Source organism: Camelus ferus, chromosome 6, assembly GCF_009834535.1.
Source record: "Camelus ferus isolate YT-003-E chromosome 6, BCGSAC_Cfer_1.0, whole genome shotgun sequence".
NCBI classification, from domain to species: domain Eukaryota; kingdom Metazoa; phylum Chordata; class Mammalia; order Artiodactyla; family Camelidae; genus Camelus; species Camelus ferus.
In genome coordinates this window covers 3,345,014-3,372,291 of record NC_045701.1, presented here as the reverse complement: position 1 = coordinate 3,372,291, position 27,278 = coordinate 3,345,014, and the positions used below count along the sequence as shown (strand labels likewise).

The following is a 27,278-nucleotide window of genomic DNA, read 5'->3' as shown; positions in this document are numbered from 1 at the left end:
CAAATGGTGGTGCAGACGCACCCCCCCCAACCCCTCCTTTTTCACACACACTCCTAACCCGGAGGCACGCGCGGGCAAGACAGAGACCGCCCGGCGCGAGCCACCAGCACCGCAGCCACGGACCGCGATGCCACGCCGGGACCGGGCACGCACTGCGGACACGTACGACCCCTCCCCACCCTCTGAACACGCGCGCGCACACACACTCATTTCAGACTCTGAAAACCAAGGACACACACCCCCTGCGGACAAGTACGCGCCGCAATCGCCCCCCTGGCCGCGTCTCGCAAACGCCTGAGCGTAGGCATCGCAGGCGCTAGACCGCTCAGCCCGCGCCCCATGGCCCTGGCACTTGCTCGGGGACCCGAGACGCGCTGGCCTCGCAGCCCGGCGCAGCCCGGGGCGCGGACGCACTGACACCCCGCAGCCGCTCCCGCCGCTGCCGCGGCGCCCGCCCTTACCGCGCGCGGCCAGCAGGCAGAAGGTCAGTGCGATGAGCTCGCCGCCGCGGCCAGCGTCCCCCAGCGCCATGGGGCCGGGCCCGGGCCGCCGCCGCCGCCGCCGCCGCCTCCGCCTCCTCCCCGCGCCTCGCCCGCCGCCGCCGCCGGCGCTGCCGCCGCCGCCGCCGCCGCCGCCGCCGCCGCCGGGGGAGGGCGCGCCGGGCGTCAGTAGCCCGGGGAGGCGCGGCGCCGCGGGCGGGGGCGCGGCCTCGGGGGCCCGGGCCCGAGCGGGGGCCGGCGCGGGGGCCAGGGCCGCCGCCGCCGCCGCCGCCGCCGCCTCGCCCGCCCCTCCATCGCCATCTTGGGCGAGCAGCCCGGGCGGGGGCGCCTGGCGAGTGCGGCCGGTCAGGCCCCGCCGTGGACCCCGGCCCGCTCCCCCTGACCTGCGCGCGTGGAGGCTCAGCTCTGCCTGGGTCTGCGCCTCTGCGCCTCGCTCTCACCGGGTCGCTTTGGGCCCCCCATTTGGACAACTTGTTTTTGGGTCTGTCTCTTCGTCTGCCTGACTCTGGGTCTCCGGGTCTCTTTCTGCCTCAGTGTCTCTGTTTCTTTTCTGTGCTGCTGCCTCAGGGTCTCCTCCATCTCGGTTCCAGGCTGCTGGGAGGCAGATTCAAAGTCTCAGTCTCTGTCTTGATAACCTCGTCTTGCTATTTGAGCCAGTCCATTCCAGACCAGGTCCTGGCCTGAATCCTCCTTAGCTCGTCCACATGCTGCACCAACAGACCCTGGACAGACTGAGGGCATGACAGTTCCCTCCTCATCCCCATTTCCATTGCCACTGCAAGCTGATGGCTTCTCTTGACCTTTTTTTGCACTTGGATAACCAGCCCAGGCAGGGCATGTACTCTACCACTGCCACACTCAGACCTCTCTGCACCCTTGGGAGAGACAAGGAAGGTTTGATCGCTCCAATTTTATATGCAGGGAAACTGAGGCTGCAGGAGGTGAAGTGACTTGCTTAAGGACATGAGGCTATGGAGCAGCAGGTGGAGAACTCTGGTTTTCTGACTCCAGAAGGTCATTTCCCACTCATTCTTCAACTGTGTTTTCTCTGTCCTAGCCAGACTGTCAAAGTATCCCACACTCATTTCTTTTTCTAAAGCCAGAGAGTCAATAGTCAGGCTAAGGCAGGGAGAGGAGTACAGATCCAATGACCAGGATGCCATGGTTCTTCATTCTGTGTCTCTAGTGTTCCCAAGACTTACAGCTATTTTGTCTCTGTACCTAATAGGTACCTTACCCATCTGTTGCTAGCTAACCCTTAATAATGACGTGCACTCTGCAGGTCTAATGGGATATGGGATTTATTCATTCCTTGCCAGTTCCATCAGCAGCATTTGACTTGAGCCCATCACTCGTTTTTTCTCTTAGTGATCTCATCTGGTCATTGGGGCTTTAAATTATATCTTTATACTGAAGATGCCCACAATTTATATCTCCAGCCTAGAACATCTCTCCTGAACTCCTGACTTGTGTATCCACCAACCTACTCAACATTTCCATTGGCTAACAGGCATCTCAAATTTAACATGTCCAATACCGAGCTCTGATCTTCTCTATTAAACCTGCTTCTCCCACAGTCTCCCGTCTCAGTTGCTAGCAGCTCCATCCTTCCTGTTGCTCAGGTCACAAACACTGGTGTCATCCTTGACCCTTCACTTTCACATCCTTCGCTCTCCACTTTCCTGCTACTACCTTGATCCAAGCACCGTCACCTCTCACTGAGGTTGTCGCATTAGCCCCCTCACTTGTTTCTGTCCTTGTCTCCCTTCAGTCTTTTCTCAATGTAGCATCAAGAGTGAACCTTTTAAAATGGGAACGAGATTATGTCACTTCTCTGCTCCAAACTCACCAGTGCCTCCTATCTCAGAGCAAAAGCCAAAGTCCTTATTATGACAAGAAAGCCTGTCTGCTCTGGGGGCCTGTTTTACCTCTCTGACCTCAGCTCCTACACCATCCCTTTTGCTCACTGCTTCTCCAGCCACACCAGCCTCCTTGCTGTAACCTGATCACAGCCAGTCCCCTCCCTCCAGCTTCTAGAACTTTGCCCACCTAGTGCAGTTCCAGAACTCTGTCCCCCACACTTCATGTCCTCACAACTCCCCCCCCCGCCCCCGAGCACACACTCTCCCTATCCCTCGTCTTTCTAACACACTCAACATTTTACTTATTTTATTTATAGACTGTCCTGCCAGCCAGAATGTGGGCTTCATGAGGACAGGGATTTTTTGTGTGTGCTAGGTTCACTGCTGAATTCTAAGCACCTAGACCAGTATCTGCCAGGGAGCCAGGAAAAAAAATACAAGTTACTGCCCACAGGGACAACTGTGTCCTAGGTGGTATGGCAGGGACAATGGGAGCAAGAGAAGGAAGGACTGTCTGTGGTGGAGGGTTTTGAGGAAAAAGATTTCACAGAATTACTGATTGTGGTAGATGTTTGACCTGAGTTTTGACAATTTAAGGAGGGCCACACACAAAAATCCAATTAATTCCTCTGTATTCATATCTCAGGACACAGACTCTGGGTAGGGAGCACGGGCTTGCTCTGTGACTTTGGGCAGCTTCCTTCCCCTCCCTGAACCTCAGCTGCATTAATGAGAAAAATAAGAGGGCTGGGATACAATGCACATTTCTAACCAGGAGTTCCAAAGAGTTCACACCATTAAAAGTGGATGTGGCACGGGTCTTAATTTCTTTCTTTTTAAATCAGTGAATAAAGTATTCTATTATGCTCCCCTTTCAAATGGAACCATGGGACATCTCCAGGTGTGTGTGAGGTGTCTATGGATGGTCGGCTTGGGGGACACGCTCAGGTAAACATCGTTAGCCACTTTCATGGTTTTTAACATTGAACAGCTTAAATTGTTTTCAATCTTATTTATAGATTGTTTAATTTATAGGCACATTGGATCATGAGCTATATGACAGGAAGTATGAGGAGCATTGATGGCTAAATTACAAAAACCTGATGCTGAGTCATGATTAAAATGATAATTTTGCAAATTTGCTTCAAGTTGATCATCATCAGAAAAGAATGGTAAAGTCTTCTAGTCAAAGTCATCAGTGACTAATAGGTCAAAAGCCAATGTTTAAAAAAATAAAATCTAATGATAATCCAATCTAAATTGGCTTTTTGTTTACCAGAAAGGCAGACCAGCTTGGCCTACAGTATGTTATTTGTGGAGATGTACTTCCCAATGGATTCTAACATTTTTTATTTCGTATTTTAGAAATACAACTCAACATTTTTAGGTTTTTCTTTTTTCACTTTAGCACAAAAGGCAATCATAAAGTGAAAGGAATTTTTGATCCTAAACACATGGTTAAATTTCAATGTACATTTGGTCTCCAAATGTGGTATATAGTCTCATTTGTTGACGAATCATGCTTTTTTTTGCAATCAATTTAAAATCAGCACCTGTCACTTCTTAAAAAGGGAAGAGTGCTTTTTAAATCATCAGTTTAATTAAATGTTAAAATTGTCTTCAATTAACAATATAATATTATAATTTTTTTTTTCTTAAAATAACTTCCTAGAGACAGTCTGAGATAGAGCTAACATACTGGGGAGAAGTCAACAAAGGGGTCTAGAGACTGGGAAGCGGCTAGAAGACTGCAGTTTCTATTAGTTGACCAGGTGGATAGGATGCTATCAAACAAAGAGAACAGAGGAAAGACCTGGACAGAGGGGAGATAATCTGCTTTTTTAACGTGTTGAATGTATGGTGCCTACGTGGCCTGGCATCCAAGTGAAACCCTGGAAATGCTGTTTTGATCTGGGCAGAGAGATCAGAACCAGAGGAATTACTCTGTGAGCTGGTACTTCTATCACAGTATCTAACACACTTTATTATAATATACTTCATTAAATTGTCTGGCTCTGCTGCCAGTCGTAAGCTCCTTGTGGCAGGAACCATGTGTATCTTGTTCACTCTTGTTTTCCTGGTATCTAGCACAGTGTACAGCATATAATAAGATCCCAATGAATGTTTTTTTAAAAGTTACTCCTTTAACATACGCCATGCCAAACTAGTGAGTTTTAAATCACTAAGGGAGTTCTCAGGATAGCAGGTTGCTATGAAAGGGGTTTGAGCATCACCAAGATGTTGGGAAGCACTTGCCTGAGTAATCCCTAAGTCTCCTTAGGCCCGCTGACACTAAATCAGGAATTTATGACCACTTGCTCTGTAGGACCAGCGGTGGGCGTCTGTGGTGTGCACACGATTCTAGGATAGCAAAATCCCCCACTGTAATGATTTTAAAATACAGTCGCCCGTTATCCCTTGGTATCTATGGGGGATTGGTTCCAGGACCCTTCATGGATACCAAAGTCCCCAGATGTTCAAATCTCTAATATAAAATGGCGTAATATTTGCATATAACCTACATACAACCTCCCATATACTTTAAATCATTTCTAGGTTACGTAGAATACCTAATGCAATGTAAATGCTATGTAAACAGTTGTCAGTGGGTGCAAATTCAAGTTTTGCCTTTTCACACCCTCTGGAATTTTTTATTTTGAAATTTTCATCTGTGGTTGGTTGAATCTGCATATGCGGAAGCCACATATCCAGTAGGCTGTACAAGGTCTTTGACACTCCTCCCTTCAGGTAGGGTCTACTTCCCCTCCCTCTGAATATAGACTGATCTTAGTGACTGATTTCTAAAAGATAGAACGTGGTGGAGGTGATACCGCATGGCTTCTGAAGTGTGTCATAAAAGAAGACTTGGCTTTCTCTTTGGAGCCCTGAGCCACCATGAAAGAAATCTGGCCACTTGAAGCTGCCACGCTGGAGAGACCACGTGGGGAGACCACACGGAGACAGAGATGCTGGAGGAGCCCCAGCTGTTCCAGCCCAGAAGCCAGATGTGTGAGGGAGCCCCTCCTATGTCCAGCCCCAGCCCCTGTCTGACCACAACCACCGATGAGACCCCGAGACCAGTTAACCCCCAGCACTGTGAGAAATCGTAATGATAACAAATGGTGGTGGTGGTTGTCCACCGCTGAGTTTGAGGTGGTTTGTAATCTAGTGCTAGACAACCAGAACAGCTGCTGGTGTTTTTACTGGGTTAGGTTCACTATTAGAAAGAGGAATCTCTTTTCTTTCTCCCCACACTCAGCTCTGCCCCGAACATGCCCATCACCCCAGGAACAGCATGGCCTTCCTCCAACAAATAGAATTTCCTCCAGCAAACATGTTCAGTCTCCAGACCAGGAGGCAGCAGCCCTTGGGCAGTAAGCAAAGTGTCAAGTCACAGGAGGGTCTGTTCCAGAGCGAACACTTAGAAACTGCTTTGGGCTGCAGGGGGCAGGGGGAGCTTTCTGAGCTTTGTGGGAACCTGTGCAAAGTCACAGCCTCTCCCACCCTATGGAACAGGCCAGCGTGAGTTCAGGCCTCCTCCTCAGGGTCTAGCCTCTCCAAGGCTGAGGGGTCAGCTGACTGTGGAGCTGGCAGCCCCGCTGAGGGATGACAGAATGGACACCTTACAGTGTTCTGTCCCAGCGCAGAATAAGCAGAGCCTGGCACACAGTATGTCTCAGTCATTCCTGGGAAGCAAAACCTAACATCCACCTGTGCTGAGTGGCATTCCTGCTCAGGCCCCCAGAATCCCATCAGACCCCCCAGAATCCTAATCAGACCCCCGGACTCCCAGCAGAACCTTGGGATCCTGGTGCTGTGATTTATGTCAAAGAGTGTTCTGCCTATATTTTCCTCTAGTTTTATAATATCCAGTCTTACATTTAGATCTTTAATCCATTTCGAGTTTATTTTTGTGTATGGTGTTAGAGAATGTTCTAATTGTTCTAATGTTCTAATTTCATTCTTTTACTTGTAGCTGTCTAATTTTCCCAACACCACTTAATTGAAGAGACTGTCCTTTCTCCATTGTGTATTCTTGCCTCCTTTGTCGTAGATTAATTGATCATAAGTGTGTGGGTTTATTTCTGGACTTCCTATCCTGCTCCATTGATCCATATGTTTGTTTTTGTGCCAGTTTCATGCTGTTTAGATTACTGTAGCTTTGTAGTATAGTCTGAAGGAATGATTTGACTCTTATAGAACTGGATGGTGGGCAACAATCTTTATGTTACAATCCCCTCCCTTTTGGTCTTAATTTTTACCAAGGTTTGGGAGGCATTTCGTGACCAGTTTGTCCCAAGGTGCCAGTAATGCTCATTCCCAAGTCAGGTGAGGATTTTGTTGCGAGGCCACTCGATGTGCTGTTAGGAAACTAGACCTGCTTAGCAGTAGCCAAAAGGCTCTGAACAGTTTGTCTTACTAGTATGTTATGATCCAGGAAATGGTTCCCTCATGTTGCTTCTTCCCACATCTCGAGTTAAAATCACTGATCTTACAGAACTGTATCTTTTGTCAATTGTTTCAGGTCACCTAGTCATCATGACTTTTAGGGAGGGCCCAGTCACACATCTGGTAATGCAAAATATGCAGAATACAAGTAATATGGCTAGTAACACTAACACTGTCATAAACAAGTCTTCAAGCTAAGAACTTCCATTAGGTGTGGCCCAGGGTCTCCCCAGTTCATCTGACTTAGTCAGTTCTGCGTCCATCAATGTCTTTAAGGGGAATGATATACTGGCATTGTACATAAAGTCGACCAAAGGAATCTGCACATGTAAGGTGAGTGGTGGGTCATCGTGACCCCTTACAGGACTGAGAAAGGAGTGTTATCTTCTAAGGAGTTACAAGGCTGGCACCAGAAGGAGAAAAAACTGATCTTTATGGTTGAGCAGTTGTTTCTGCCATTGGGGAGGTCTGGCTAACACGTAATGCCGACGCACAGTGCACGCTAGTGGGGAGGGAGGAGGCCAGAGGACAGAGGAAAAGTTTATGTTTAAATTTTTCTTGTCTTGTTTTAAAAAATGAATTTTTATTTCATCAATACCCTCATCCCCAGAACTTCCCTCCCACCCTCCCCCAGCCAGACAAACTCGGATCTGCTTTCTGTCACTACAAATTACTTTACATTTTCTGGAAATGTACATGCAAGTGTGTTAGGGGGCGTTTGGGGGCACTAAGCATGTATTAAAGTTTGGCTTTCAGCTTTAGAATAAGTAACTAAGAAGACATTAAAAATTAAAAATGCTCTCAATGACTGTCATAGTCAAACGTCAATGCAATATAAAGGTATTTACTGAGAGTGGGGCATGGCAGATCAGATCAGCAGGTAGAGTACACTGTATTAATAGAAAAATATACAGACAGATACTATAATAAGAGGAAGTTATAAACATTTTCTAAGGCTCGATGAGGACCAGGCACAGCTGGAGTAAGCAAAGGCAGCTCTGGCCACTCCGGGAAAGCACGTCCAACGGGCGGAAATCACAGAGCATCTGCTCTGGGGCACAACCCCAGTCCCGGAAAGTGTGCTGGTTGACAACCCATCCTGTTCTGATTTTCCCAGGATCTTTCGTGTTGAGAAAAGCTGAAAAGAACTGCTAATGTTAAAAACGTGAGACAGTTTTGTGATCACCGCCCTCACCAGCACTATGGATGCCTTGCCCTCACGGGCTCCCCACACAGGGACGGTGATTCTCGTGTCCTTGAAGGATGGACGAGGCGTCATCCTGGCTCCAGCCACCAGGTGAGGCCACCTGCTCCATGTCGAGTCCTCACCCTTAACACAAATGTCTCTGGGCTGGGAAAAGCCAGCAGCCTTGTGTTACGGGCACACAGCCTGCTGCGGGCTGAACTGTGTCCCCAGAATTCACACGTTGAGTCCTGACCCCCAGGACCTCAGAATGTGAATGTGTTTAGGAGCTGGGGTCTTTCAAGAGGTGATTAAGGTAAAATGAAGTCACTAAGGCGGGCTATAATCCGACATGACTGTTGTCCTAATAGGAAGAGGAGATTAGGACACAGAAGCACGCAGAGAGACCACCAGCCCAGGTCACAGGGGGAAGAGGGCTGTCTGCACACGAAAGAGAGAGGCCTCAGGAGGAACCAGCCCTGCTGATACCTTGAAGTGGAACTTCTAGCCTCCAGGACTGTGAGAAATAAATGTCTGCTGTTAAAGCAGCCCAGTGTGTTGCATTTGTTGTGGTAGCCAAGCTAAGAAGCATTATGTTTATAGGGCCTTAAGGATTTAATGTCCTAGGAAGAGGGGCTACACCAGGGGTCCCTTTGCATATGAGTGTCTCTGCACACAAGGGCTCCAGGCAGGCCGGTTACAGGACCACCTGCAAAATGACTCCTTCCAAACCATGCACTCTCCTGCTCCCTGGATGGAAGGTGGCGCACGTCCCAGTTTGGGAACCTCTGGTCGCAGCTGGGTTCTCCCGTGAGCATGTGGAGTTGTGCGTTTGTGGTCCACACAAAGGTTAGGGTTCTCGGGCACATGGTGGGGGTACCCTGAGCCGCCAGGCGTCCTGCAGGAAGGGCTGCTCTGTGCCTGCCCACCCTTCGTGGGAAGGACCTACCTGTGATCTTCTGAACTGGGACCTGACTCTGTTCTACCTCACACACAAGTTATTTCTGTATGGCTTTAAGGTACACTTAATTTTGCAGGAATATAGTGACGATGCGATTCTATCGAAACTTGTTTTTAGTGTCATTCAGACCATTGCCAAGAATTCTCCCACATGTTGGAAAATCAAGCTCCTGGTAAAGTGGCTCCGAGTTTCTGGATTGTCAGTAAATTCACTGGGATTGCTGTCACCACGGTAATTCAAATTATAAGCAAAGAAGCCTATTTGCTCTCATTTGATAATACTAAATATGAAGATTGAATCAAGTTGAACGTCATCTGTCTTTTCTTAAATCTAAATGGAAGAAAAATCTAAGCAAGCATCTGATGACCTAGTGTAGTTGAAGCCATGCACTCACCCATTAAATTGTGTATTATTAAAAAGTATTCATCTTTAACTCTCCTCACTATCGGAACTATAGCTGCATAGGTACACACACATATATATTTAAATTATATGTGTAGAGAGGTTATGTTATTTCTGCATTTGACTTCAGAAAGTGAGAGGAGTGTTACAAAATACTTGACGTAGGAGGGGTCAGGGTGTCATATATAACTGAAGCGTTGTGCTGTACACAGAAATTGACACAACATTGTAAACTGACTCTACTTCAATAAGAAAAATCACAAACTGTATGATTGCATTTATAGGAAACACTCAGGACCGGCAAATCCACAGAGACAGGAGGGAGCTTAGTGGTGCCAGGGGCTGGGGAGGGAGAAGGGTGTCTCCTTTTGGGGGATGGGAATGTGTTGGAACCAGACAAAGGTAGTGCTTGGGTAACTTTGTGAATGTGATAAATGCCACTGAGTTGTCCATTTCAATGGTAACTAGGGAATTTTATGTTACATATATTTTACCACAATTAAAAAAAATCATTGTTCGTCATATCAATAACTCAACACCACAAGGAATTCCCATTTCTGCCAAGAGACACCCTCTGCTTGCCCACATGATTCTTGAGACCCCAGGTGACAATGTGGGGGCTGTGGAGTGTAAATGGGATGGTCCAGAGGCAGACACAGCGCTCGGCCCGCACGTAGATGCGTCCGCAACACCGTGGGACAGAGTGTGCCTGGAGGGGTGACCGGCTTTATCATCGCACTGCCAACAGTCCTGTGTGGCTGGTGGCTGTGCACTGACTGACTAACCACAGCCCTGCTCGCCGGGGCCCAGGTCCCATTCCTCTTGTCCTGGGGCCAGGACCTGCCAGGTGAAGTGGCCGGCGCTGCAGTCAGTCCACAGGCGCTGCTGGAGCACAGACCCGGCCACAGAGTGAGGCTGGAGCACTTCCCGCCGCTTGAAAACCCTCACTGTTAAAAAAGTGACTTTTGGGGGGTAGGTATAGCTCAAGTGGAACAGTGCATGCTTAGCATGCATAAGGTCCTGGGTTCAATCCCCAGTACCTCCATTAGAATTTTTTTTAAATAAATAAACCTAATTACCTCCCCCTGCCAAAAAAGAAAAGAAAAAAGTATTTTTTTTTACATAACGTACAGGAGCCCTGAAAGGTTATTTTCTCAGGTGAGCTGATAACACCACCCTGCCCCTGCCCACCCTGCTCACCCTCCCTATGGTGGTTGGAGTTGAGTCCTTGCCCCTGCCCTGCAGAATCTGCCACTGAGGCCTCCTGGGGGGCCCTCACTGAACCCTGAGGTCAAATCCTGCCTGAGGCTCCCCACACCATGTGCTCCGGCTCAGGCTGGCCAGCAGCGGTCACACAGAGCTCTGGGTAGTCGGCCCCTGAAGCAGCATGTCCACTGTGCACAGAGGGGTCCCTACGAGCCGGTGTGAGCTAATTTCTTAGGGCCATTGCCCCCCTCTAGCTCAAGGAGCGAGGCCTGCCCCACTGCCCGGCCCACGTCCCTTTCCTGTGGCACCTGTGGGACTCAAACCTGCACCTTCTCCAGCCTGGCCTCCCCTCCTGTAAGGCTGTCAGCATAGCTGGTGCCGTCCTGGTTCCCTACAGCATCTCCTGTCCTTCCTCTGACCCTACCCAGGGCTGTACTGTGCGGTCAATCACTTCTCTGTCCTCAAGGCCTTTCTAGTTAATAGATACTGTTTAATAATCATTAGGACCGGGTGGCCTCTGTGCTCTGTTAATCCCCAAAGAATGAAAACCTTCGCTGACTTATGGCTAGTGCCCATGAGACCAGTTACCCATTCATGAATCTTGACTTAGGAATGCATGTCATGTTTCCAAGCACCACTCACCCCACCACCCCCAGGTTAACCATAAATTGTCCCATTGGCCCCTCGGCTGTGTGGAATGCAGCTGCAAATTCTTCTGATCTTTGTCCACTGGATCCCCGATCCCACCCGGGGAGTAAGTTACGGATAATAAACCAATCCATTGATGACATGGAGCTGCCTGCCTCCTTTTTCAGTCTCAAGATGCTGTCTCAGTTCTGTGGGCACTTCTCTTTCCCTCTGTCCTCCAACACCTCACCTGCAGCTGCGGGTTCAATAGTGTCCCCCCAATTTTATGTCCCTTCTAACCCCAGAATGAAGCCTTATTTTGAAAACGGTCTTTGCAGATGTGGTTAAGATGAGGACCTACTGGACTAGGGACAGCCTGAAACCCAACAGCTGATGTCCCTATAAGAGGAGGGAAATCTGGACACAGACACAGAAAAGAAGCCGTGTGATAACGGAGGCCGAGGTGGGGTCACCCCGTCCCTCGGCAGGACATGACCCCCAGAGGACTAGACTATCCACAGATGGGGACTGAGTGTCCATCTGTTTTGCCCAGAGAGAATGATGTCTTCAGGTCCACCAGACATGCTTGTGTCCCCATCAACGTCCAGCCTCGGCAAACCAACCAGATGGAACCCCCTCTTCCAGGGTCCCCTGTGTTTATAGACTCAGCTTTGTGGGGAGGGGTGGCCCAAGGGAGAATAGATGTGTTCCACTACTGGACTCGCTGACCATCCCCCTGTCCAACCCTGTCCCCCTGCCCCATGTCCACCTCCCTGTCCATGTCTGTCAGCTTGTGTGCATCCCTGTCTGACCCCATGCCTGTCCCCCGCCCCTTTCCATCCCCCCGCCCCATGCTCACCCTCTGTTCATGTCTATCCCTGTCCACGCCCATCCTCTATCCATCTCTGGCTCCCCGGGGTCTCTTCGCCACAGGAAACTCTCTTTTCTAGGTCTAAGCATCACACTTTCCCACTTAACCCCATTACTCTCCCCAATTAAATGTTTGGGTCCCTAGCCTGGTAAAGACCATGGTGAACACCCCACATTGGCGTTTTTGGTGGTGGAAACAGGGCTTCCTTTTTCTTCTGGCCAGACATGGGGTGCTTTCCGGGGGTGCTGGACAGAGCCAAGCTTGGGTGCGTGCTGGGCAGCCTGCCTATCCGCAACTACCACACGGCCAGCCAGTCCCTCCCCTGCTGCCTTGGCTGGTCTGTCTCCTGTCGCGTGGTCACCTCCTTATCCCCACCACCATCGCCCCCAGCTCTACGACCCTCCTCCAGCCTCAGAGCTGACCCAGGACCCTCCCTGGCTCCCCTGGGCTCCCCCGCCTGCCCACCCTCTGTCAGTGTCCTCAGTCCACCTGTGCTGACAGGTGAGGGCTCCCTACAGATGCCTCCAAATGCTTTACCCCAAATCCTCCTGGGGTTGGCCGCGTGTCCCGCTGGGGTGTTCCATTGTCACTAAGCTCCCGAATGCACAGCTTGAGTTGGTGCGTCCTGCTGTATACACATGTGACCCTGCCTCAGGACGTGGGAAGGGGCAGCCCCAGGATGTGGGGCAGCATGACTGACCACAGGGTGGATGTCAGGTCCCAGCTCACCAGGCAAGGGCAGCCACCTTCTCCCTTCCCAGAGACTTTCTCACCCTGCCTGACCATGACCCGGCCTCACTGACACCCCCTCGTTGTCCCTCCATTGGCCTCAGAGCAGGACAGTGGGGTCAGTGGCTGCAGGCTGCGACACACGGGCACTGGCTGACCGGAGTGTGCCCGTGCTGACCACACGGAATGGGGACTGACAGTGTGACCCATGGTGGGGTTTCCTGAGCCCTGCGCAGGGCCTGGAGTCAAAGGTCGGCTGTGCACTGTTCCCAATGTTGATATGATGAACCCCAATGAAACCCTGCACCCCAGGACTCAGGTGGGCTTCCCTAGGCAGCCACACCTGATGGACCCCCCAACCCTACTCCTGACCTCTGCCCTCAGCTGATTGTCTCTGTGTCCTTTCACCATGACAAACCCTGCCCCTGAGTATAAAGCTTCAGGGAGTCCTGGGAGCCTCCATGAGAAAAGAACCCAGGGTGGTCTCAGGATCTCCAACCCCTTAGTCAGGGTCAGAAGTTGGGGTGGTCTCAGGGCTCTGAAATCTGCAGGGCCCCTCTACCAGGGGAGGTATAGGAGACCCCAGGTTGTAGTGAAGCTGAGTCTGGGGTCCTCCTGCACATGGGGCATCCTAGCTCCGTGGGGCAGGAAGGGGCCGGCTTCCTCCCCTTTTCAGCCTGGTGTCTGGCTTGTGTCAAATGCCCTGTGACTCCCAGTGTTGGAGATGCCTGATGCTGTGGCCCCTGAGCTTCCAGAGATACCTGGGGCTCTCAAAGTGCCACACTGACATCTCATAGAAGGTTAAACCCCTCCCCCAGGGCAGGCCCGTCAGGTGAGAAACACCATCCAAGGGGGTGGGGGGCTGAGGGGGCCGGGGAGCTGGGAAATCACCCAAGGACGGGCTCTCCCTGCAGCCATCCCCCAGGTGAGCCTAGCTGCCGGCAGAAGTGGACCCCTTGAGTTGGAGCCCTCATGGCTCAGACACCCCTAAAGAATCATCACTACAAATGATGGCTACGTTCTCAGACCAGCCAATCAAAACCTGTTAAATTCATTAACTATCTGAACGATTGTATATTGGCAATGAAAATATATTTAATAAAAACATTGAAAATACCGGCAATTAAATAAAACAGAAAAATCAGTAGAAACGTTGACAAGTTTGGGATTGAGTTAATAATAAATACATACACTTAAAAAAGATAATTAACTAGGTCAAACAAAGTTCTGCATGATAGAAAATATTCAGTTTATTTCAAGACTTACCTCTGAATACATTAATATAGTTTATAATGATGTAAACACTGAATATTAGTCTAAGTAAAATTCTGATAGAGCTACTATATTGAAAAGATGAGGGGATGGGGAATGTGGGTGGAGATGGAAGGGAAAACAGCTAAATTCTCATTTTTCATAGTAGGGACACAACTAATAATGAATAAAAAACAAAAAAATCAGAGAAACATTACAAATTTAACTTATTTAAGATCTATTTAGAGATTTGTTTTAGAACTTGACTCCTTAAGCTATGTTCCTGTGTAACCATAATAAAATGAAAACTTAAAAAAAGGTGATGTAGGTCTCTGTATTGTTCGGGTAGACACCCCCCTGCCCTGAACCATCCTCCTCCTCAGCTCTCTACACTGCCTTGCGGCACCTGCTGGAATCACTGCTCTTTGACACGCACTGCTGCTCAAGGCCACCCTACCCTAGCAAGCTGGGATTCTGAAGGCTCTTTCTGGTCCCCTTTTATGAGGGCCCCTGCCCACCTGGCTCAGTGGGCTGAGACCTGCTCTCTCCCGCGGTCTCTGGATGCTCTGCCTGCAGCCGGACACACTGACCATGGCAGCGTGGGAGCACTTCAGCAGGACTGAAGGGAGGTGACGCTGGTCACACTGCCCGCCCCTCTTTGGAAGCTGCACCCTCTCTGCTGGAGACTCTGTATCCTCTCCAGCCTCCCCAGGGTCCTCGGCCTGGGCCTGTTTCACCCAACAGCCTTTCTCCCCTCACTTTCCCCATCAAACATGAAAGCACGTCTGCCCTATGACCCGCCCTCCCCTCTGGTCTTTCAGACAAACTAAGCCTTTGAGGTGAAGCCAGTGGAAGAGCCGGAAAAGCCGGGGCAGGTGCACTGCCCCCTCATCTCCCGCTGTTCAAGCCGCTCACACTGCATCCCAGCACTCCCACCTTTTCCTACCATATCCCCGCCGCCCCCCACACGCTCGGATTCCCACCTCCCGGTGTGCCAGCTCCCTGCCTTTATCCCTCCGCGTCTGTATGTAAAGTAGTCCTTGTGTGGAATGACTTCCTCCCACCTGGAGAAACTCATTCCTTAATACCTAATCCAAATGCCACCCCCTTAGTCCTCGCTGACCATCCTCTTTTCCACTGCTCAGAGGAAACAGTTGCTCACATTTGTCAAGTGCTGCGTGCCAGATACGAGGAGCTTTGTGTGAGTTTTTTCATATTGAAGCTTACAGCAACTCCTTGAAGGAGTACCATTATTAACCCTATGTTATAGAAGGCTGAAGCACACAGAGGTTCAGTACCTTGCCTGGGGTCACACAGGAGGAAGTGGTTCAGTGGGAGACAGTGTGGCAGACACTCTGGGTCAAAGCCTGCACTCCGAACTGCTGTCCTGCCCTGCCTGCTGGGGGCTCACACAACACATCTCTTTTTGTGCTCTTTTGTTTACACGTCCATCTCCACTTCTGCACTGAAAATGCTTTGAGAGCAGAGAATGTGTCTGATTCTTCCGAGCGTCCCCAGATCCCTGAATCCCTTCACACGAGCCAGGCCGTGGCAGCTGCTCAACTCGTGTTGCTCAAGGAGGAGTGAAGCCAGGATTAGACTTCCACTTCCGCACTGTGACCTTGGGCAAGGCACACAACCTCTCTGAGCTCTAATTTCTATCTCTGGGGTGGGGAGGAACCATGAGGGGAATAATAACACTACCTAACTGATGTCTTCTAGCTTATTGTGAAGATCAAATAAGTAAGGTGCAAAATCAGCACCTAATCTGTGACTAACAGCATCTGCTACACATGCTTTCACTTAATAGAGTAAGTTAAGAGCAAAGTAAGACATTTTATAGCAGTTGCTGATGTTAGTGCCCTTTGAAATTATAGGCAAGAATGATTTCTGAGCACGCTACTGTCATGGAGAAATACAGTGTTAAGTGGTAGGGCACACACCATATAAATGCCAGCAGTTGGTATTCAGAGGGAAATGTGCCACCTGCTCACAGGTAACGTTATCCCTAACAAGGGTCTTACAGCTAATGATACCTTCATCCAAAGTAATATGCCATTCTGGAGGATCAGCCTTGGGTCAGGCAGGTGGGAAATATTTGAGGTCAAGGTAGGGTCCAGTTACCCCCATGGGAGGCTTCTGTACCCACACTCCTTACTCATGTCCAGGAACCTGCTGTTCTCCCAAGATCCCTGGGGCTGAGTCATGTTCCTCTCCCCACCCAGCATCTATCTTCTCCCCAGGGCTTGGGCCTGACAGCTGACGTCCTAGAGAGCAGACTGCTCCCACTGGCAGCCTGCACTCCTCGGAGGGGATGAGGTCAGGTCAATGGCAGGAGTGCCAACTTGAACTTCATAAATCATTTCCAACTTATTGGCCTCACTGCAACTCTGCGAAGAAGATATTAGAACCCCCTTTAGAGTCTAAAGTTAGAGAAGCAGAGGGCTTGCTCCTGGGCACAACTGTTGGACTTAAACCCAAGTCTATCAGATTCCAAATTCTCTAGTTTTTCCCATGCTCCCCCTTCCTTCTCTGGGCAAGTTCAGGGAGATTGCTCTCCAAGACCCACCCAGTACAAGCTTCCTGAGCTCAGCATGAGCTCAATCCCTGAAGGAACTCAGATTTCAGGCAAATACCGTATTTCCTTGATTCTAAGATAAAATCTTATTCACAGTTTTATATTTCCAATATGAAGATCTTAAAAATGGTAACATCTTGGATTTTAGGAAATTTAGTCGGAGTCCTAGAGACTGCATTCGGGTGCCTCTGTTCAGCTACCAACTGGTGCTGTACATTTGGGAAGTCACTAGACCTGCCTGTGCCTCAGGGCATTGGCCTGATTTTTGGTACCAGCTCTGCCACTTGATAGCTTTGTGGCTTTGCCATCCCCTCTGGGATTCAGTTTCATCTATAAAATGATGGGAAGTCACTGATTTTTTGACCTCTTCTTTGAAGCTACAGAACATGGTTCCCCAATCATATGTAAGTAAAAAGCTCAGCTGCTCTGGTTGAAGTAAGGGTGGGAGGGCCTGGAACCCTATGGTTTCCTCAACTCCCTCCGCCCTGCCAGGGCCATCATCAACTTCCTCACTTTGGCAAATTTCTCTGTTAAGCTCTGGTTTGGGAGAACATTGCTCTGGGAGGTGAAGACAGAGCTAGAGGACCTGGGCTTAAACGCAGAGTCTAAGCAGCTGGGATGGCTATGGTATAATCATTTCCTGGCTCTGGACCTCAGCTTCTCATCTGTAAAGTAAGGCAGTAGATGAGATGATTTCGAAGAATCTATTCTGGCTCTGATATTCCACAAATGCAATCTTTCATTGCTCTACTCCAAAGGTTGTATATTCTGGTTGTACATTGGGATCACCTCAGGAGCTTATAAAAAATTATTGAAAGATGGCAGACTTCCACCCCCACCCCATGCTGATGTAATTGATCGTAGGAAGGATTCAGACATCAGAGTTTTTAAGAGCTCCCCGGCAATTGCAATAGCAACTAGGGCTGAGAAGCATCGCCCTTCCAAACCTAAAGCCTCAGTGGGGGACAAAGAATAAAAATTCCAGCGACCTTTCAGAGGAGTCCTAAAAGCTTAAACTAGGCGAGAATTTGGTTTCTTTGTCACTATTACAAGTGGATCGGTCGGTGAATGCTTAGGAACCTATAATCTATCAATCAGATAATCCTAAATGAGGGAAGTCAAAATTTTTTTATTAAAAAAATTAAAAAGTTTTGGTATTCAAGTATCTAATAAGTGATTCCTACGTACCTGCCTCTAGCAGGTATGGTGGGGAGAACTAGCCCAGTGCAGTATGGCGCTTTCTCTCACAGCCTGCAACCTAACTGTGGAAACAAAACCAGAATGGTATAAAACTAAGTGCTAAATCTAAGATAACCTTTATTGAGCGCTTTTACTGCATGCCAGGCACCAAGAGCTTTCTAGTATATGAAAGGAATTTAATCCTCACAGTAGCCCACTGGGGAGGGTCCTGCTGTTATTCCTATTTCACACCTAAGGAAGCCCAGGACCAGCACGTTACGTAAACACGCACAAGCCCAGAAAGCTAGCAAGTAGCAGAGGCCAGGGTGGAAGCAGGCTCCCGAGCGGATGCTGGTGTCACTTTGCAACACCACCTATGGAGATGGCCGGATAAGCTCTGTAGGGTGCCGAGAGGAACCTGGGTCTGGCTTTAAAGCATGGGTGCTACTGGAAGAGGAAGGCCTCAGGATGCTTGTGGCTGAGCAAAGAGCCCAGGTGAGGGAAAGGGAGGCTAGGTCAGGTGACACAGGGCCTTGAATACTGGGGCGCAAGAGGGATTTGATTCGGGACTGGAGCGGGAAAGTGTGAATTCATCATGCCAGGAAGAAAGTGGCAGTGTCCTGCTGGGTATGCTAGTGAGGTGGGAGGTGAAGGTGGTCCTGAGAACCTATCGAGGGCAAGGGTTGTGTCCTTTTCATCTTTGCTTCTTCCTGGCCTAACACAGGCCTGGCACAGGATTGTTACTAAATATTTGCAGAATGAAAGTTGAGAACTGCTTCTCTGAAGTCACTTGGAATTCTTAATCTTCGCCTTCAACTCCAAACCAGCATGACATTATAGGTCCTAGGCTGAGGCAGGAGCAGAAACAGGAATGAGGAGGAATGGACAGCTGAGACAACGCAAAGCGATTAACTGGCGAGGCAACACATCACTAAGTGCTCAACACAACTACAGACAGTGGCGTTCACATGCACGCTTAGGGTTACAACTATGACCGTACATACGCCCAGAAACCAAGCCAACAGAGTCCTGTTCCACAGAAGAGCAGTACGTTTCCAGAGCCCACCTGGTCAGAGGACTTCCCGCAAAGAACTGTCACCTGTGAATAGAATGTGAACTATGCCGCTTCTGCGGGGTGCTTTTCCAGTGAGGATGAGTGGACTGGGGCGGGGGGTGGGCTCCTGGCACCGGCTGAGGACAACTACCCTGGCTAATTGTTCCCAGACTTCTATTTCAAGAACTCAAGTTTAGGAGCCAATTTAGAAAGAGTATCTTTTAGTAAGGGGCACACAAACTCCACAATCTCATTGCCCGTGTCAGAGCTGAACCCAGTCTAGTCAGTTTCACCGGGAGCTCAACCTCTTTCAGAGCTGGCAGGGCCAGGGCACCAGATCTGTGGACAGAACTAGGCTGATTAACTTATCTAAATCCTGGTTGTTTCTCAGACCACTCCACACCCAAAATAAAATTATGGTTTTGAGAGTCTCATACTGTAGCTGTCTCAACTCTGCTCCCCTCCCCCACCAAAGCACCAAGGGATCAATCCCTGTTTCTCATAACCACTTCGTGGGTGAGGTCTGGCCAGAGGGAAGGCCAGGAGCCTTGAGGCCACGGCCCTTGCTCCTGACAGGACCCTGGGGCCTGAGAGCCACTGAGAAGTCTGCACCTCTGTGAAGAAGTCTTCGCAGTATGCTTATGGCCAGGTTGAAAGCTGATTTTTGATTAGCAATAAATCCTGGCTGAATGAAAGAGACCGAGGTAGCCTATAAAAGTTTCCTATCCGGAGTACCATAGATGAATTATATGTATGCTGAGGTATTCATTCTTTAGAGTTTGGGGAAGGGGGATCTGGCTGGTCACTTCTGGCCACAAGCAATCTCAACAGGTTAACCCAGTCTACCTGTTTATCCCAGAATCATACAAATGTCTTTTTCTTTTTTTAAGTGTCATGAGGTAAAAAGGATAGGTCTATAGCATTATCCTGTTTAAAGATAAATCTTTATTTCTAATAACTTTTGTATACAAATTAATAAAATTTTAAGACCCTAATACATTACATAGCAGTGGTTCTTTTTTTTTTTTTCGAATAATTATCCCTTTGAGAATCTATAATGCCAAAGTCTTTCTCCCTAGAATGTGCCTCCACTCATTCATGCAATATTTTGTATACAACTTCAGAGGGTTACAGAATTCAGATTAAGTGTCCATTCTGGAAGGATTCTCAGACAAACCCACATTTACTAATTTTAGAGGAGCTCAACCGCTGCTTTCCCTCACCCTTTCTCTAGTACAGCTTCAAAAGACCAGAGAATTGTCAAGGAAATCTCTGAAGACAGCAGCATTACACTGAACTCCCTTGAAATTTCCCAGGGAGCATGCAGAAACCACTATCAACTCCAAGAGGCATTCCAGAGAAACTCCTAGCTGCTAACCATGGGCTCCAAGCATCAGCTACCCTGCAGGACCAACGCTGGTTGTCGGGAACCACTTACAGGTACAAAGCCGTTCTCTGCACACCTCCTTTTGGGTTTGGATGCATTTTTGGTTAGTGTTTATACCAGAAACCTCATGTAATTACCTTGCAGTCGCCCTTCTCCACTGCAAGCACATGACCTTGCTTGTGTGTTAATCACTCACAGTTGCCACTAATCAAGGCAAAAGTGTACAAATGGGGAGTGGGGGGAAAAGGAACATTTTCATCAATTAATTTTAGCAGCATCTTTATTGCAACAAAGAACCTGTAATAAAATGCAACAAAACTAATGTTTCACTTTACATGATTAAAAGCCATGTAGCCGAAAATGAGAAAACCCATAAAATTACTGGAGTGAGACATGCAATTCTCTTTATACATGTCAATGCTTAAAACAGCAGGCACTTTATGTTCTAAAATTAAAGACCTGAACTCCAATTGTGCTGGATACAACATAAATTTGTATTTGGGTTATTTAAAAACAAACATATAAACACTACTTTTCCTCGCTCTCTGTGAGGGACTTCTCAAATGGTTACCCAGAGCTGTCTCTTGACAAAATCAGAAAAGCAGGAGCCAGCACCTGGCACTAACATGTCTCCATATTTTAGGCTGCACGATGAACAGGTGAGGCTGGGTGGGGCTGGGAAGGTGGGAGTCAGGACAGTTTCCTTATTCCTTTGTGTCTGCCGGGAATCGACACTCACCTTCCATGTCTGAGTTTAGATATGGCCATGATTCTTTTCTTAATTTAACTTGCTGTAATTTGGGCTCCCGGGCTTAAGCAAGCTCTCTACACTACATCCCGATCCCCCAATCCCCCACCACACCAAGGAAGACACATTCAGTGTAACAATTTTAATTAACTTCAGAATGTCATATACTAATTCAGAATGTCATATACTAATTAGAAGTACTGCTTCATTAATAAGCATGCTTAGCATTTACTTTAGAATGGAAAAATTAACCATTTTATGTTATCTTTAAAATGTTTCATAGGAATATATTAATAAATACTTCTTTAAAAATTTGCCCTTTCTACATATCATTTAACTACCGTGAGTCAGGATAGCTGGATGGAGTCTAGTACCAAATGAACACTAACTGGATGTGGGGCCATGGGTGCATTTTCTCCTCTCTCTATACGTGGGTTCCTCCTCTGAAAAATGGGAACGTTAGATTATATCAAAGATAGAACAACTTGAAAATTTGATTCTATAATAATGAGAGATCTTATAGGAATCATTCCACCTACAGAGAGGACAGCGTTACAGAGAAGTCAGATATACCTTCTCTAAGAAATTAAACATGTAGTAAAAAAAAAAGGAAGCATCGATATCTGGATCTCATTCTTTTAAAAGGTAATGCATGCGTTGTGACTTCATCCTCGTGTATGAGGCTTTGGAAACCAGCCAGGAATGGCATAGAGGGAAAAACCTTCATTCCAAAATTAATCTCCAAAGGGGATATACAGTTAATGATCCCTTCATTAACTTTTTTTTTTTTTCAGAGTGAAAAAAGGGCCAATGGTTATCACAGATGAGCAGCTATCTTGACTATTATTTTAGGTTCTAATAAATCAGTTCAGTGTAAAAAAATCACCTGTAATTTTTTTAATCCAGCTTATTCTCTATAGAAGAGTTTCTTAAGGTAGCCCACAAGTAACTGGCTTTAGAATCATCTGGAAGGCTTGTTTGAAATGCAGATTCCTAATCTCCTCTCAAATCAACCAAATCCAGATTTCTAAGAGTGATGTTCAAGACTGCATCTCTTTTCATGAGCGTCTCAGATGAATCTTAGACGTCGAGTCCCACTGCTCAACAACACATAAGGAATCAAACCTGTTGATGGTTGTTCAAGGGCACTGATTTACCAGGTCTGCAAAACCTCCTACAATGTTAAACCTAGTGCTTTTTGGTTCTCACTAAAAACGTTGCTACTTTTACATACTCTTGCCTTTTAAGTTGTTACCCATAAATAGTTTTAGTGAGATTTCTACTGAGTGCTTTAATTGACTATGATGTGTTTCACACTGATTTTAAAAATCAAATTCAGTCGAGCTGTCTTTCTGCAAGTGAATTCAGTCAGGTATTTTTCCCCCTATGGAAGGAGAATGGCATTTAAGTGACTGGGAACTATATTTCTTGTGATAGAAGGGAAGCAGAAGGGAAGATGCAAAAGGAAAACATCTGTGAGTTCAAGAGTCCATGAGGTTCTCTAAGGTTTGTTTTGGTACAAGATGCCATTTTGAAGAAACACCTTATTGGGTAAGAGGTTTCAAATGAGTAGCTGTCTGTACACCATTTCTACTTTGCATATTACATAAGGGTGGATCCCTGGAGGCCAACTAGTCCACAAACAAAAGCTGTCTTCAGTAATCAGATACATAGTTAAGTCACTGGGGGAAAATACTTTCTTGGGGAAGAAGAGTTACCCAAATCAATTTAATTTAACATTGAAAAAAATATAAACAAATCTTGTTATGGGAAAATATCATAAACAAGAAAACCAATACATATACAGACATAAGGAAAAGTGTGGTACCTATCATACAGTATAAATACAAAAACAGAAGCTCGATCCCTTTCCATGGGCAGAACCGCCAGGCCACCCTGCCATCTCTGGACTTCCCCCAGCTCCTGTGCGGCCTTCAGTGACGAAGGCCACCTCTGACGCGCAGTCACCACCCTCACTGATGGCGGCTGTGCTCTCTCGGGGAGAAATCTACTCTCTTTGTAGTGGTGAGAAAGGAAAGGAATAATTTTTTTTTTTGAAAGTACTGGTAACAACTTTCCAAACACCTGAGACTTGGGCTAAAAAGGGACATGGCTTCTCTGCCACTAGCTCCGATGTGACCCATCTAGCACCCTAAGAGTCTAAGATGGTAGATCCCAATCAGCACCGATCAGCACTATGAGCTCCCTTAATAGTCAAGTGCTGGGGCCAAGCCAGGAAAATGTCATGGCCATTCAAGAAGTCGCTTATAAGCTTGGAACACTGAAAAAGAGGGCCATGGCTTGCTGGGGATCGGTTTATGGTAAAGAGGTTGTCTGGAAACCTCCTTATTTTTAGCTCACAATATCTAAGTCATGCTCAAGCAATTTAAAAAGTTTAAAGAAAGTTTAAATTTGTAAGGTTTCCAAAATTAAGAAGAAAATAACAAAAAACTAGAATTATCAAAGTGACTCTAAGGAACCTTTCCTCCTGTGACTAACGTTAGTCTGTAACTGTGTTGGCAAGAGCGTGATTTCTTAATTCTGGTTTCCTTAACTAACAGTCTAGGAGTTTAAACTTCAATTCTGAACCTTTTCCGTGAGCATTTTTGGTCATACTGTGCTGCTGCCTAGGTGTTCAGCAGACCTTGGTCTGCCCTCATTCTCCATGCCCTGGTCTCCCCCGCTCCACCGAAATTCCCTTCTATCGCCCTAAAACTCTGAAACATTTTAATGAGGAAACACCCAATGGAAACTGGCACCACTAAATTTTCCGAAGAATACAAGTGAATGTGTACTTTTTTTCTTTTCCTAAAGGGAAAGACATTGCCTGCATATATTTAAGCTCTAATCATTTGATTAAAATTCTCCTGCCTGTTAATTATCAATGTTATAAGACTAATTAAATCCATGCTACATATACAGTTACTTGCCTTTATGTGAAAGGAAAAATCCACTCGGTCATATCATCATAGAGAACTATTTATACTAGAAACAGTTTAAATTGGCTAAAAACTGGTCAGACTTTGAATGAAGTAAGTGTCTTTAGGAGGCCACTAAGTTATCCTTGAAAAATCATTAATGACTGGTTAAGCCGTAGGTTTAATGGTGATTAGTTCATAACATGCTGGATATACCCCAAGCAATGAAGTATAAGCTATTCAGTTATATTTAAGTGCTATCAAATCTGTAACTAGTCAGAGATTCTGGAATTGAACCAAACCGATCACTAATATCATCATATTTGAACAAACTCAGAAGTATACTGTAAAAATACACTAAGTCCATGAGGTTTATAATGCTATTAAAAATGAAAATAAGGTAGTATGGATACATGGTGCTAATGTCTTATTTTTTTCAGTAATTCTCATGGTATTGCTGGGTCCCTTAAAAATATGTCATTCAATTTTGTGTGTGTATGAGATTACTTTAGGTTACGGTATTGGATTACGGTCCACGCGCTGTAAACACCTGCATGGCACCACGTATACTCTCGGAAGCAGATGCTATGTGGCAGGTATCAAAATGGGATGACCAATTCTATATTCTCTATTGACTAAACCTCCTCATTTGGTTAACAGCCAGTGTACGCCAAGTTCTGCACAGGTCAAAATTATATCACTTTCAGAGCAGCAATACGTGATCCAAGGTTTTCTTGAAGGTAGTGCAAAAGATGCAGTTCATAGTGTTCTCCCGACTCAGGAACTCTTATGCTATGTCTCTCCTGAGGGTAGATCTTGACGGCAACAACGACAAAAAACCAAAACACACAAAACAAGAAATTAATACTACATCGCCTTCCAAAGCTGTCCAGAGATTTTCAGCAGGATTAGTAATATACAGCAGAGCCTCTCCAAGGTACCATATACATACATCCTATCTTAAGGCCCTTCTCCTCTTTTTATTATTTCCTACGCACCACTGGGGCTTACAGAAGGATTTATCTGTAGACCACTGGCTCTCCAAGTGTGGTCTGCAGACTTCTGGGGACCTCAAAAACCCTTCCAAGGGATTCACAAGGTCAAAACGACTTTCAGAACAAAAGGAAGACATTATCTGCCTTTCTTCACTGTGCTGGCATTTGCACTGATAATGAAAGGCAGTGGTGGGTACAAGTGCTGGTGCCTTGGCCTGAATCAAGACAGTGACATACACTTGCAGCAAATAAGAAAAAAAAAAAAAAAGCCAATTTCACTTAAGTAGCAGTAAAAATTACAATTTTATTAAATTGCAACCTCTGAGTAGAGGTCTTTTTAATATTCTGTGGTGATGAAATGGGAAGAATTCATAACGCAATTCTGTATAGAATGTCTCAAGGAAAAGCACTTGTACAACTGAGTTTTTAAATGGAACGTTTAAAATGGAACTCCATTTTTCACTTGAAAGAATGACAAGTATGATGATTCAGGCTTGGGTATTAGGCAAACATTTTCTCAAAAATGACGTGAGCTGGTCACTTCAAGGAAAACAATGACAGTACTTACTGCCAATGATGAAATTTTGAACTTTTAAGTGAAAATTAGAATTCTGGAAGACTTGCAGCTACCACTACTTCTAGCTCATGAGCCTCCCAAAACGTAGAGACTTTTCTGTTGAGATCAGTGGTAATATCAATGCATGTGATTTTTAAAACATTTTATAATGAAATGAGCCAACATTTAGAAGACTGGCATAATACAGTGAATCAGTATTTTCCAGATGACCAATGCATGGGTAAAAGATCCATCTAAAGTACAAGATCCAAGAGATTTTAATGTAACAGAGTATGAAAATATAGATTTGACTTCAGGTTTCACACTAAAACCAACCTTTAAGAAGCTACCATTTGTCCAGTTTTGGTGTTGTAATAAAGAATATCCACAACAGTCTGTAAAGGCTCCCATTTCTTTACAAATTTTATGAGGTCGAAATTTTTTTTATTTTGAAAAATTGTTCCCCCCCCCATAAATAAACATATAATAGGTTATTATTAATTTTAAATAAATATTTTAAAATTTTCTTGGTCTTTTATCTTATACAAGAACTGCCGAACGACATAACTCACATAAACAAAAGCTCTTTGGTATATGAAGGGGTCCTGAGACCAAAACGCTTGAAAACCGCTGCCATAGATAAATATCTCGTAATACTTAACATAAATGTCAACTAGAACATAAAAAAGGGAAAAGCAATATTTTTCCTTTCTTATGAGCACATAATCTGTGTAATGAGTAAAAAGAGAAAGCAAGGAATAACGAGTCCTCTTAAAAGCGTTTTTTTTTTTGTAATGGAGCAATGGAGGTGGGTGACTTGTTGGTTTCTGCTCCAATGTCAATATAGAATAAAAGAAAATCAGAAAACCATGTAATTAGGTCCTGAAAGTCCTTTACAACAATGAAGTCAAGCAGCATTTCCTCACCCTTCCAAGGGGAAGAAGCAAAGCAAAGGAGGTTAGAGAATGGCCAGACTCCTGTCATTTTGTCCAGGATCATAAACTGATGGCAGATACAGATACACGAGGCATGTAATCCGATAGGTCAAATTTCAGCCTGACTTCAACAGCATCTTAACTTTTATCCAACTAGAGGCACTACTGACTATGCTTATTACTTTATTTCTCTTAAGCAGAGAGTTGCCACAGCTGAAAATCCGACCTTACTCCATAGTTTACTATATTTCAAAGTAATCAGTCAGTAATCATGACTATTTTAATGAGAAAATGTGAAAAGAACTCACCTGTAAATCATATGGCTTTCCAGCCCTCACTAAAAAACTCAGTAATATACTGGTGTGTGCAAAATGGACATTCTCATCCAAGAACCCATGTAAGAGGAGTAAACGATTTGGTCTGGAGAAATGGAAATATCGGAGGAGGATTAGGCAAGCCACTTATTATTTGGGAAAACCACTTAATTCCTTTAAACTAATCACAATTAAGTACATTAATGTTCTTATACTGTAATAGTAGAATAAGGATTCAACATTTCAATATTAAATTAGTACTATATTAACCAGATGATGTATGTAATGAAAGGTTAAAAAATTAAAATCTCATGTGTTCAGTTTCCTTTTGAGAAATCAGCACACATCAGTAGTTATAGCATGTCCCTAGGAGGAAGAACATCATTACATTATTTGTAAAATATATGTAAGCAGAAATAGAATTTTTTCCACCTTGAAATGGCTGTGTACTTAATTAAACTTCTTTCAGCACTTAAGCAATGGCTTCAAATATAACTTGTAAAAAAACCCAAATTATATGAACTGGCCTGTAATTCAGTTTTGAGAAACATCCATGCCTTCTAGTATTCCTAT

General features: G+C 46.2%; 2 protein-coding genes and 1 long non-coding RNA gene across 10 annotated transcripts in view; 1 reads left to right on the top strand and 2 right to left on the bottom strand.

Moving 5' to 3' along the window:
* Nucleotides 1-617, bottom strand: part of IGDCC4 (immunoglobulin superfamily DCC subclass member 4) — a 36,170-nt gene extending 35,553 nt beyond the window's left edge. For all 5 annotated transcript variants that reach the window (XM_032480927.1, XM_032480929.1, XM_032480930.1 and 2 more), the window contains exon 1: nucleotides 462-617. In XM_032480927.1, coding sequence (XP_032336818.1) covers nucleotides 462-531 — 70 coding nt within the window. In that variant the 5' untranslated portion in view covers nucleotides 532-617. The remainder of the gene's footprint in view (nucleotides 1-461) is intronic.
* LOC116664057 lies at nucleotides 97-8,525 on the top strand. 2 transcript variants are annotated; one of them, XR_004320360.1, is made up of 3 exons: nucleotides 97-162; nucleotides 7,929-8,108; nucleotides 8,366-8,525. It is a non-coding gene; the product is annotated as an uncharacterized LOC116664057 (long non-coding RNA). The 2 variants fall into 2 exon arrangements; XR_004320359.1 differs by lacking the exon at nucleotides 97-162 and adding an exon at nucleotides 249-484.
* Nucleotides 8,526-20,501: 11,976 nt separating this feature from the next.
* The window catches only part of DPP8 (dipeptidyl peptidase 8), a 46,430-nt gene continuing 39,653 nt past the window's right edge, over nucleotides 20,502-27,278 (bottom strand). For all 3 annotated transcript variants that reach the window (XM_032480924.1, XM_032480925.1, XM_014558657.2), the window contains 2 exons: nucleotides 26,700-26,811; nucleotides 20,502-24,720 (listed from right to left, as the gene is read on the bottom strand). In XM_032480924.1, coding sequence (XP_032336815.1) covers nucleotides 24,598-24,720; nucleotides 26,700-26,811 — 235 coding nt within the window. In that variant the 3' untranslated portion in view covers nucleotides 20,502-24,597. The remainder of the gene's footprint in view (nucleotides 24,721-26,699; nucleotides 26,812-27,278) is intronic.